The 13,052-nt window shown below is 41.9% G+C and overlaps 1 protein-coding gene across 3 annotated transcripts in view; it reads left to right on the forward strand.

Annotated features, from left to right (window-relative positions):
* The window catches only part of NHS (NHS actin remodeling regulator), a 337,770-nt gene that overhangs the window by 273,437 nt on the left and 51,281 nt on the right, over positions 1-13,052 (forward strand). For all 3 annotated transcript variants that reach the window (XM_043459974.1, XM_043459976.1, XM_043459975.1), the window contains exon 2: positions 2,199-2,351. In XM_043459974.1, coding sequence (XP_043315909.1) covers positions 2,199-2,351 — 153 coding nt within the window. The remainder of the gene's footprint in view (positions 1-2,198; positions 2,352-13,052) is intronic.

Genomic DNA, 13,052 nt, shown 5'->3' on the forward strand with positions numbered 1-13,052 from the left:
AAAAGGCTGCCTGGCAGGGACAGACCGTGGACATTGGGTTGCTCCCTCTCGCACACTGCCGAACAGTGTGCGGGCAGGACGCTGGGGAGGAAGGGATGGAGCAAGAGGGAGAAAGAAAGGAGTTTCACCTGGTGACATGTGCAAAGGCACACAGCTGGTGCCTGGAAGATCTGGGGTTGGAAACCAGCTCTGGCTTCCAAGCTGCTGTCTGTTCCCCAAGCAACATTGAGAGACATTGGCCTAAAGGAAGGCTGACTGGGGGAGGGGGTGTGAAGTGATAGTCATATTCCAGAAGTACAAACAGCACTGCAGACAGAAACCAGAGAACCAAAGTGCTAAAAGAACTGTCCACAGGGCAGTGTGACGTCTTTTTAGGCTGAACTTACTGTCTATCCCCTGGGAACTCTGAAGGTCATGGGATTGTCTAGACCTTGACAGATAGTGATGTATCGACCACAAGGTTATGGTCACTGGGTTCATCTGAAGTTGGTGTCCACCCATCTCGTGGGAAGGTGAGGTTCATCTCTAAGGACAGGTGGAGGCTTGGGTTTAGGATCTGTTGGGAAATATAAGAATCAGGAGTAAGTAGAATCCTGCACTGAGTCTCTCTGGCCCCCAATCTGGGGTTAGTACTGGCCTCTCTTCATAGAAAACCACTGGAGCCCAAGTCTCCATGCCACCAGTGCTCTCTCTGCAGCTAGTCCTCCTCCCAGGATGAAGCATGTAAAAAGGGGGAATTCCCTGGTGGTCCAGTGGCTAAGACTCTGAGCTCCCAATTCAGGGTGCCAAGGTTCGATCCCTGGTAAGGGAATGAGATCCACATATCCCGCTACCAAGAGATCGCATGCTGTAAATAAGACCCGCTAAGTCATGTCCAACTCTTATGACCCCATGGACTGTAGCCTGCCAGGTTCCTCTGTCCATGGGATTCTCTAGGCAAGAATACTGCAGTGGGTTGCCATTCCCTTCTCCAGGGGATCTTCCTGACTGACCCAGGAATCAAACCTGTCTCTACTGCATTGCAGGCAGATTCTTTACCAACTGCGCTCTGAGGGAAGCCCTAAATAAGACCCAGCACAGCCAAATCAAGAATTAAAATAAGTACCCCCATGTACCTGTAAGTTACACTTACATCATCACTTTTGCACTGTCCAACAAAGAATCCATGTATCCACTATGCACTAATATGGTATGGACCTGGCTTCCTCACTCCTCCACTCCCCCCCCAGGAATCAAACCCATGACCCCTGCATTGGGAACCAAAGTCCTAACCACTACACCACCTAGCAACTCTCAAACGGTAATCACACCCCCCCCCCCCCAACTCTGAGCACTTACCCTCAGTTTACAGCTCAGTGGGTAAAGAATCTGCCTGCAATTCAGGAGACCCGGGTTTGATTCCTTGGTTGGGAAGATCCCCTGAGAAGGATATGGCAACCCAGTGCAGTATTCTTGCCTGGAGAATCCGATGGACAGAGGAGCCTGGCAGGCTACAGTCCATGGGGTCGCAAAAGTTGGACACAACTTAGCGACTAAATCACTGCCACCACAGAGGTATATATCCTACCAATTCTGATGCTCGCAAGGTGCTCAGGAGTTCTGCTGGAATTCCAAAGGCGTTGTCATGCCCCTTTCCTCCCCAATACTATGTGTACTTTCCCTTCCTAACACACATCACCCCTGTAATAGGTTATTTAATAAGTTCTTTAGTTCTTGTGCTCTTACTTAGGCAAAACCAAGGAAGCTGAGCAGTGCTTTGAATGATGGGCAGATAGTTTGGTGGATAAATATATGGCTCAGTGGTAAGGTCTGGAGATAGGAAGTAAGACAAGGGCACTGATCAGGTAGTCATTGGGAGCAGCTGTGCAGAACTCTATAATTCTGAGGCCCGGGACCAGAAGACTGGTCCAGTCCTTCCTCTGGCGCTTCTCTGCCTTCCTACAAGGCAGGACCTCACCCCACTCTGAGGCCTGGCTCAAAGAGCCAGGGTCTCTTGTCCCTTGCTTTGGGGGGGCAAAGGTTGTCCCTGTCTGTACTGGCAATTTGAAACCTTTCTCGAGGTCCTCTGGTCAGTGCAGCGGACTGGATTTCCACTGTGCCCAGGCCCCACTCCTGTTCCCCTCTCCACCCTGGGACAGTGCAATGCACAGCTGAAACCTGCTCCTGTCTAATGCCCTATTTCCCTCTTGATCTCACAGCTGTCTCCAACCTGGACGTCGAGAGCAAGCTGAGCGTGTACTATCGTGCACCGTGGCACCAGCAGAGAAACATCTTCCTCCCGGCCACCAGGCCACCCTGCGTGGAGGAGCTGCACCGCCAGGCCCGGCAGAGCCTGCAAGCCCTGCGCAGAGGTGACTGATTTCGGGCTTGGGGGCTTTTTGGGGAGAGAACTTGGAGCTCGTCCCCACAAGGGCTTGTTCTGTGTCCCTTTGGTCCCAACACCTCCCGTCGTTAGAGCCAGTACTTTGAAATGCTCCCTTTTCTACCCTGAAATGAAATTCTTGGTTAGTATAACTTGCCTATGGATATAATTAATAATAGCATAATGGCCTGAATATAGCAATAAAGAGAATTAAAAGGAAAATTGGTTTATAATAATAATACTTGCAGTGTATAAATGGCCAGACATGGCAGCACTAGAAGACGTCATGGAGTCAGATGTTTATGTCTATCGAAAGTAGGTTCAGATTAAGTAGAGACAGGAGTCATTCTGATCAAAAAGTACAGAGACACGAAAGTGTCAAGAGGCCACAACCATAGAAACTGGTGCATTCAGCACGTATTAAACATGAACCAAAAAAATAAAACACCTCTGGATTACAATTACAAGAGAATTAGGTCTGACTCAGAAATACGTTCTAGGCTTTTCCCTGAAAAGAAGTTTTGGTGTGTTAGCTGTGGAACGTGGGGCACCGATTCACTGTTCAGCACTGTTCTACGCATTGTAGGAGGGCTCCTGTCCTTGGCTCCAGCCTGGTCCTCTCTGAACCAGAAGCTTCCCAGGGTTGGGGTGGAGGCTTCTGCTCCTGTTGAGAATCAATGATGTGATCCATTCTACATCGGAGCACATGGAGGCCGAGAGAGGGCAAGACACCTGTGAGGGTCACACACAACAGGTTAGGTACAGTGCCAGGGCCCAGACCGGAGCCTCCAGACCCCCAGCCAGACTTGTTTTCCTCCACATCACACACTGTCCTAGGGAAGTAAATATTTTCAGTCCTCTCATAGTCCTGTGAAAGTCAGAGATAGGCACACAGCCTCTTCTTCCACTGCCTGCATTTTTACTGCCGTAAAGCCACTCTACCTAGGACAAGGAGATTAAAACCTGGCATCATCCTTCCAGAGTCCCCTCCATTGGTGTCAGAATTTGGCATGCCAACTTTTTTGGCCTTTAGATTTTTGCTGTGGAGACACATGGGGCCTATACAGTCAGTGTCTTTGTTCTAGATACCCTATGCTCCTTTAAGGAATGGTATTTGGTTAGAGTGTTAACAGTCACATAAAAGGCTTTCATGTTACTGTCAAGATGGAGAAATAAAATGGCAAATGTTTTCAGCTTTTTTCTTCCTCATGTACATGACTTGTCCCTTTTTCCCATCCCTTGTCTTTTTCACCTGTAACAAAAGAGCTCATGTCCTAATACCCCTAATACAATTGTTTCTGACAATTCTCCTTGGTTATTAGTAGCTGATACTATCAGCCTTATCATGAAGGCTGACGGTCAGTATTCCCTCGACCTACCTCTGGCATTCTTACTATTCACTTGGATTTGATAGTTGGCTGAAAAGTTCTTTACTGACTTTTTAGTGCCAGCCACCCTCCAGAAAGCTTCCTTAACAACACTCTTCCTGTTCCTCTGTGGCCTGGATTAGGCACTCTTCTCATAATAGCCTGTGCATCCTCCCATCGTGCCACTTAAAAGCTTATATCATCACCAACCACTTACCAGCCTGTCTCCTACCATCAATCCATGAACAAGTCAAGGATGAGGAAGATAGAAAAAAAAATTTTTTTGACCAACTGTATTGAATGGCTTGTGGGATCCTAGTTTCCCAACCAGGGACTGATCCCCAGCCCTTAGCAGTGAGAGTGCTGAGTCCCAACCACTGTACCACTGGGGAATGACCATAGATTTTCTTTTTTATTCAAAGCATTTACCATAAGCCTGACATAATAGGTTCTCACTCATAGTAGGTCCTCAATGAATGTTTATGTACCTGAATCAAATTCTGCAGAAAACTGCTTGAGCACTAGCGGGTAGCGAATGATGACCGAGGAATCTGATCATTCTCACTAAATACTTCCTCTGATCCCATCATTAGAGAGCTTCAGTAATGTTAGCCCTTTAGACATAATTATTTTTATCCCTTTATTTTTATTCATAAGTCATCTCTGATTAGATTTTTCCAGATTCAACCAGATAACACTAAGCTGCTCATAAGCTACCACATTTCGCTGTGTTGTCAGATTTGGACTTAATGGCAGAACTAAGGAACAGCAAGTGCCAATATCAATTTTCTCAGAACTTCCTCCTGGGGGGCTGAGAGGGATATGGGGCCTCCTGGGGTTTTTAGGAAAGACGGAGGAGCTGCGTCTTGCCCTCTACACACAGGCTTGCTTTGTGGTTGTCTCCATAGCAAATCTTGGGTGTAGTAGTTTTAATAGCACTGCAGAGAGCCATAAACAGGAATTATAGGCATCATAGAATTAAAAACATGCAGTGTAGAATTGAAATTAGAAAGTGACTTTTTTTTAAAGCTTGTCCAAGAAACAGAAGCTTACTAGTGCATTTGTCAGAATACCACTTCCGCCATCTGGTGGCCATGACTAATACTGACCTATCCGACAAGCCCTTGCTCACAAATGATCTTCCCTGTAGGTGCTCTATTTAGACAGTTGGAATATCCTGAGATCAGAACTGAGAAATCAGCTGCCTTTAAGATCTACTCTGCAGTAACCCCCTCAACAAAGTCAACTGAGGGGCCGGGCACTGTGCTAAACCTAGGGTGCAGAGAGCAATAGCATGTGGTTCTTGCACACAAAGAATTCCTGGTCTAGTAAGGGAGAAGGGCAAGTAACCAGGTCATTTCAACACAGGGCCATGGGAGCTCAGAGCAAAGGCACTAACCAGGCCATGGAGCTTCAGGGAAGGCTCCTCAGAGGAAGCAAGGCCTTAATGGAGTTCAAGTTATTAAGCCTCTGATTCTTCTTCTTTCCCCTTTTTTTCTTAGCAGTTCTTTATGCTCAGAGCCAATAATGGCTTGAAGTGATGCCAATGTTTACATTTGTAAGACAGCGACAGAGAGATTATTACGAGGCTATAAAGAGAGATTTACATTTTATATTTCCTTCTCTTTCAAGTTTCGGGGCTGGGGTCTACATTTCATTGGTCTAAGGGAATAAGGACCAAGAGTCTACTGCAGTTTCAGGCTCTAGTTGATAAATGGTCTCCCCACACCACCACCAGAAAGAAGTATTAAGGAGCCATTAATCTGCCTGCCTCCTGCAGGCCTGGGGCACATGAAAGAGATGAGCTTTAGAAAGAGCAAGCAGAGAGAAGCTGAATGGGAAACTGAGTTGATATCTCCCTCCAGACTCCGCCCTTCCTGCTACCTTTTCCTAACCAGTGACACCTATCTTTTACTCTCATTATGATTTTAAGAATGTAGAAGCTTTTCCTCCCACCGCCCATTTAGAAAAGCCAACTTTCTCCTGGTAGAGAAAAATGAGGGTAGCACTAGAGGTAGACACTTTAACATGGCAGACATTTATCTCAAAAAACCTTCCTGGAAAGGAGAGCAAGGAGGCAGAGTAGGACATGGAGCCCACCTCCCTCCACAAATGCAGGAAAATTCCAGCTGCATCTGGAATAATTCTCACAACATACCAGCTAAATGCTGTCAGAAGAGCTCAACCAACCAAAGAGCCCCCTATACCTGGGTAGCACTAAAGGAGAGAGACCTGCACCCCTGGGAGGGAACTATGAAAGAGAACTGGTTCCCGCACCTGGGAACCTCCTTCACTAGCTGGGAGGTCTGCCAGGACAAGGGAGCTTGAGGGGTCTAGAATTTCCAAGAGAGGAATGTGCCTGTGCTACCTTGCTGCCAAGCAAAACACAGAGGGACTGGCATTGAGCTGCCATTTCACTGCCCGGCCACTGCCGGTCTGCACAGTGCTGGGTGTGGAAACTCAGGCTTTAGTGGACAGACATGGGGAGAGGACTTGGTTTGGCTATGCAGAAATATCCAGAAGAGCCTGGAGTGTGGTCTGGGCTATAAGTGGAGGCATACACAGGACGGGGCACAGGCCCACCAAAGGAGCCCCAGTCAATACAGGAAGGGCTGTGTGTAGGTCCACCATAGACACCTCATTCTCAGGGTGCTCATGGTGGTGTGTGGCTCCAGCCACACCAGACTTTGGGAGCACACACACACACACACACCCCAGGGCTGACATCGGAACCAATTATCAGTGCTCCCACCACGGGGCACTGCTTCAGCAGGCATTAGGAGCTCATGCTTTGTGAGCGTGCACACACCGAAGGCAAGGCTGCCACCCGAGCCAATTATCAGTGTTCTCACAGCCGAGACGGGTCTTGGAGTAGCTCCAGCAGCAGCTGATTTTGTAGGCATCCACACTGGCTGGCAGGATACGTCACAGAGTCACATGTCCCAGCACACAGCTGAGTGCTCTGGTCTTACCTACCTCGCACTACAGCTGAGAACCAGATCTCAGGGTTTCTATTCCAACAACTGGGGAGCAGACCCTGCCCCCAACAGAGCTGTGGCAAGTACAGAGCAAAGAGGGGGCCCCCCGCAACATTATAGTGCAAGCTCTGGGCAGCACAGGACCAAACACACCCTTCATCAAGGGAGAATAACGGGCAGCACATGCTGAGGAAAGATGTGGCAGGCATCCATACCAAATACAGCCCTCACATCAAAACGACTGGACTCAAACAGTCTACACCAGAACACTCCTACAGGAAAACAGCCCTTCAAGATCACAGTAGATAACTGTTCCTCCTAAATTCATGGAGTAAGAGAAATATAAGTAAAATGAAAATGCAGAGGAACTGCTGCTGCTGCTAAGTCACTTTAGTCGTGTCCGACTCTGTGCGACCCCATAGACGGCAGCCCACTAGGCTTCCCCGTCCCTGGGATTCTCCAGGCAAGAACACTGGAGTGGGTTGCCATTTCCTTCTCCAGTGCATGAAAGTGAAAAGTGAAACTGAAGTCGCTCAGTTGTGTCTGACTCTTAGTGACCCCATGGACTGCAGCCTACCAGGGTCCTCCACCCATGGGATTTTCCAGGCAAGAGTACTGGAGTGGGGCGCCATTGCCTTCTCCGCAGAGGAACTACTCCCACTTAAAAAGAATAAGAGAAATTCCCTGAGAGAAACAGACCTCGCCAGTCTACCAGACCCCAGGTTCAAAAAGGAAGTGATAAAAATGCTAAAGATCCTCAGAAAGTCTATTGATAAAAAGGCAGATCACTGTAACAAGGAACTAGAAACCAGAAGGAAACCAAAATTAGACAACTCAACTGCTGAGATAAAAACCAAGCTAAAGGCAATAAACAGCAGACCAAGTTTACATAGCAGAACAAATAAGTCATCTGGAAGTTAACACAAGGCACCCAATCAGTAGACAGAAAGAAAAATGAAAGAAAAAATGAAAGTGACATGTGAGACCTACGAGATAATGTAAAGTATGCCAACCTCCACACAAAAGGGATTCCAGAAGAAGAAAGACAAAAGGGGATCAAAATGAAGTTGAAAACTTGTGGCTGAAAACTTCTCAAACCTACAGAAGGAAACAGATATCTAGGTACAGGAATCACAGAGGGTCCCAAATGAGATGAACCCAAACAGATCCACACTAAGATATATAATTGGAATGGCAAAAGTGAAAGATAAAGAGGGATTCTAAATGTAGCAATAGAAAAACAGAGTCATTTACAAGGGAATATAAAAAGGCTATTAGCTGATACCTCTACAGAAACTCTGCAGGCCAGAAGGGAGTGGCAACATATATTCAAAGCTCTTAAAGGGCAAACTTGCAACGTACGATACTCTATCTAGCAAGATTATCATTTAGAATAGAAGAAAAGAGAAAGAATTTCAGACAAGTAAAAACTGAAAGAATAGAGCAATACTCATGAAAATATGTTCAACATTGATAATGACTAGAGAAATTTAAATAAAGATTGCAGTCAAATATCACCTCACACCAGCCAGAATGGCCCTCATCATAAAATACACAAACAGTAAATGCTGGAGAGTGTGTGAAGAGAAGGAAGCCCTCCTGCACTATTGTTGAGAATGTAAATTGGTGCAGCTACTGTGGAGAACAGTATGGAAGTTTCTTTAAACACTAAAAATAGAGCTACTGTATGATTCTGCAATCCCACTCCTGGGCATATACTTGGAGAAAAACATGATCCGAAAAGATACATGCATCCCAGTGTTCATAGCAGTACTGTTTACAATAGCCAAGACATGGAAGAAACCTAAATGTCCATTGACAGAGGAATGGATAAAGAAGCTGTGGTACATACAAAAGAGAAAGAAATAATGGCATTTGCAGCAGCATGGATGGACCTAGGGATTGTCATACTGAATGAAGGAAGGCAGAGAAAGTGAAATATCCTTATGATACCACTTATATGCAAAATCTAAGAAACAGTGATACAAATGAACTTATTTACAAAACAAAAACCAACTCACAGACTTAGAGAATGAACTTATGGTTACTGGGGAGGGGTATGGGTAAAGGATAGGGAGTTTGGGACTAACATGTACACTGCTATATTTGAAATGGACAACCAACAAAGACCTACTATATAGCACAGGAAACTGCTAATATTATGTAACAACCTAATGGGAAAAGAATTTTAAAAAGAATAGCTACATGTATAACTGAATCACTTTGCTCTACACATGAAACTAACACAATATTGTTAATCAACTATATTCCAATATAAAATAAAGGCTTAAAAAAGAATACAGCAATACTAAACCTTATCCTAAAAGAAATATTGAAAGGTCTTCTTTAAGTAGAAAAATAACAAGAATCTATAGGAAAGGGAAATTCACAACAGGAAAGGTAAATATATGAAAGGATTGAAGATCACTTAGATAAGCCAATACATACATTTAAAAACAATTAAAATTGTGAAAGCAATTAAAATTATAAGGAACAGCAAAAGGATAAACATGAAGATGTAAAATAGGACATCAAAATCACAAAATGTGGGTGAATAACAAAATGTAGATTTTTTACAATGTGTTTGAGCTCACATGACTATCAGTCTAAAACATGTAGCTAAAGTTACAGTTTAACACACTTGAAAACCAGGGTAACCACAAATCAGAAGCAAACAGTGGCGTCACAAAAGCTAAAAAGAAGGGAACTCAAGCACAATGCTAAAGAAAACCATCAAACTACAAAAGGAAAAACAAAAAGGAGGAACAAAGATGACATACAAAATCAACTGGAAAACAAAGTTTAAAATGGCAGTAAATACATACTATCAATAATTACTTTAAATGTCAATAGACTAAATGCTCTAATAAGAAGATATAGAATGACACTGGATAATAAAACAAGAACCTACAATATTCTGCCTACAAGAGACCCACTTTAGGGTGAAAGAAATACATAGATTGAAAGTGAGGGGATGGCAAAAGGTACTTCATGCAAATGGAAATGTCAAGAAAGTGAGGGTAGTGATACTCATATCAGACAAAGCAGACTTTAAAACAAAGGCCATGAATAAAGACAAAAAAGGACACTATATTAATGATACAAGGATCAACGGAAGAAAATATTGTCCTCATTAACATATATCCACACAATACTAAAACTCCTAAATACATAAATACTAACAGACATAAAAGGAGCAACTGATGGGAATACATTAATAGATTTTAACATCCCACTGTTATCAATGGACAGACCTTCCAGACAGAACATCAGTAAGGCAATAGACACATCTAAATGACACTTTAGAATAGTTAGATGGATTGATATCTACAGGACACTACGTCCAAGGAAACCAGAATACACACTCTTTTCAAGCACGCATGGAACATTCTCTAGGACAGATCACATACTAGAATATAAAATAAAATCTGAACAAATATAAAAGGATAGAAATTATCTCAAGCATCTTCTCTTACCACAATGGCATACTAGAAATCCATCACAGAAAGAAAAATGAGGAAAAAATGATCATATGGATACTAAACAACATGCTACCAAAAACCAATTGGTCAACAATGAAATTAAAGAGGAAATTAAAAAATACCTCAAGATAAAGGACAATAAAAACACAACCATCCAAAATCTTTGGGATACAGAAAAAGCAGTCCTGACCTGAGAGAAGTTCATAGCAATACAGGCCTTCCTCAAGAAATAAGAAAAAATCTCCAATAAACAACCTGACCTTCCACCTAAAAGAATTACAAAAGAACGTTCAAAACCTAAAATCAACAGAAGGAAGGAAATAATAAAGATCAGAGAGGAAATAAAATATAGATTAAAAATAAAAAATCAATAAAACCAAGAGCTGTTTTTTTGAAAGAGTAAGCAAAATCAATGAATCTCTAACCAGGCTCACCAATAAAAGAGAGAGGACCCAAATACACAAAATAAGAAATGAAAGAAAAATAATTACCAATATTGCAGACATATAAAAAATATAAGAAAAGTACTATGAACATTAATATGCCAACAAAATGGAAAACCTAGAAGAAACTGACAAATTTCTAGAAACATACAGTCTGCCAAAACTCAATCAACAAGAAACTGATAATTTAAATACACTGATTACTACAAGTAAAATAGACTCATACCTACCCTTCTCAAACTCTTCCAAAAGACTAAAGAGGGGGGAACACTCCCCAAATCATTTTATGAAGCCAACATCATCCTGATACCAAAATCAAAGACACTACAAAAAAAGACAATTACAGCTCAATATCTCTGACACATGTATCAACAGATGCAAAAATCCCCACCAAAATGTTAGCAAATCAATCCAACAACATATAAAAAGGATTATACATCATGATCAATTTGGATTCATTCCAAGGATGGTTCAACATACACACATCAATCAAAGTGATACACCATATGCCATAAAAAAAAGACAAAAGCAACATGAGCATCTCAATAAAGTTAGAAAAAGCAGTTGATAAAAGTTAATACCCATTCATGATAAAAACTCACACGAAAATGGGTGTAACAACGTAACGCTGAATAACGTCCATTTACAACAAATCCAGAGCTAATACAATATTCAGTGGCAAAAAGCTGAAAGCCTTCCCACTGAATTCTGAAACACCAACATGGATGCCAGCTCTCATCATAGTATTGGAAGTCCTAGCCACAGCAATTAGGTGAGAAAAAGAAATAAAAGGTATCCAAACTGGAAGGGAAGAGATAAAATTGTCATTGTATGCAGCTGATATGATACTCTATATAGAAAACCCTAAAGACTCCATATAAAAACTATTAGAATAAATGAATTCAGCAAGGTAGCAGGGTACAAGATCAATATATACAAATCTGTTGCATTTCTTTATACTAACAATGAAATATAAGAGAAAGTAAAAAATTTATTGTGTATTTAAAATTGTGTAAAAATTATATTTTTTACACAATATTAAATACCTGGAATTAAATATTAAATACCTGGAAAAAAAACCTAACTGCTGAGGTACAAGACCTATATGTAAGAACTATAAAACACTGATAAAGGAAACTGAAGATGATATAAAGACATGGAAAGGTCTCCCATGCACTTGTTCTGGAAGAATTAATATTGTTAAAAACAGCCATAGTACCCAAAGCTATCTACAGATTTCATGTGATCTTTATCAAATTACCCATGACATTTTTCACAGAGCTAGAACATATAATCCTAAAATTTATATGGAACTACAAAAGACCAAGAATTGCCTTAAGAACAAAGCTGGAGGCATAACCCTTCCAGACTTCAGACAGTATTACAAAGCTACAGCAATCAAAACAGCATGGTACTGTCACAAAAACAGATCAAAAGAACAGAAGGGAAAAAGGAGATAGATCAAAAGAACAGAATAGGCAGCCCAGGAATAAACCCACACATTTACAGTCGTTAAGCTTAACAAAGGAGGTAAGAATATACACTAGAGAAAAGACAATCTTGTCAGCAAGTGGAGCTGGAAAAGCTGGACAGCCTCATGTAAGTCAATGAAGTTAGAACACTCCTTCACACCATACACAACAATAAATATAAAATGGCTTAAATACTTAAACATAAGATATACCACCATAAAACTCCTAGAAGAGAACATAGGCAAAACATTCTCAGACATAAATGGTAATGCTTTCTTAGATCAGTCTACCAAGGTAAAAGAAATAAAAGCAAACATAAATAAATAGGACCTAGTGAAGTTTATAGATTTTCTCATAGCAAAGACATAAACAAAAAAACAACATTAAACAAAGAAACCATAAACAAAAAGACAACCTACAGACTGGGAAAAATATTTGCAAATAATGAGACCAACAAGGGCTTAGTTCCCAAAATATACAGACAACTTAATACAAAAAAAACTCAATAAATAGATATTTTTCCAAAGAAGACATACAGATGGCCAACAGGCACATGAAAAGATGGTCAACATGGCTAATTATTAGAGAAATGCAAATCAAAACTACAACAAGGTATCACCTTACACCAGTCAGAAGAGCCATCATGAAAAAGTCTACAAATAATAAATGCTGGAGAAGGTGTGGAGAAAGAGTACCCTTCTATCCTGTTGGTGTGGATGTAAAGTGGTGCATCCACTATGGAGAACAGTATGCAGATTCCTTAAAAAACTAAAAATAGAGTTACCATATGATCCAGCAATCCCACTCCTGGACATACACCTGGAGAAAACTATAATTCAAAAAGATACTTGCACTGCTATGTTCATAGCAGCACTGTTCACAATAGCCAAGACATGGAAACAACATAAGAGTTCATGAATAGATGAATGTATAAAGAAGATGTGGAAT

Source organism: Cervus canadensis, chromosome X (genome assembly GCF_019320065.1).
Source record: "Cervus canadensis isolate Bull #8, Minnesota chromosome X, ASM1932006v1, whole genome shotgun sequence".
NCBI lineage: Eukaryota > Metazoa > Chordata > Mammalia > Artiodactyla > Cervidae > Cervus > Cervus canadensis.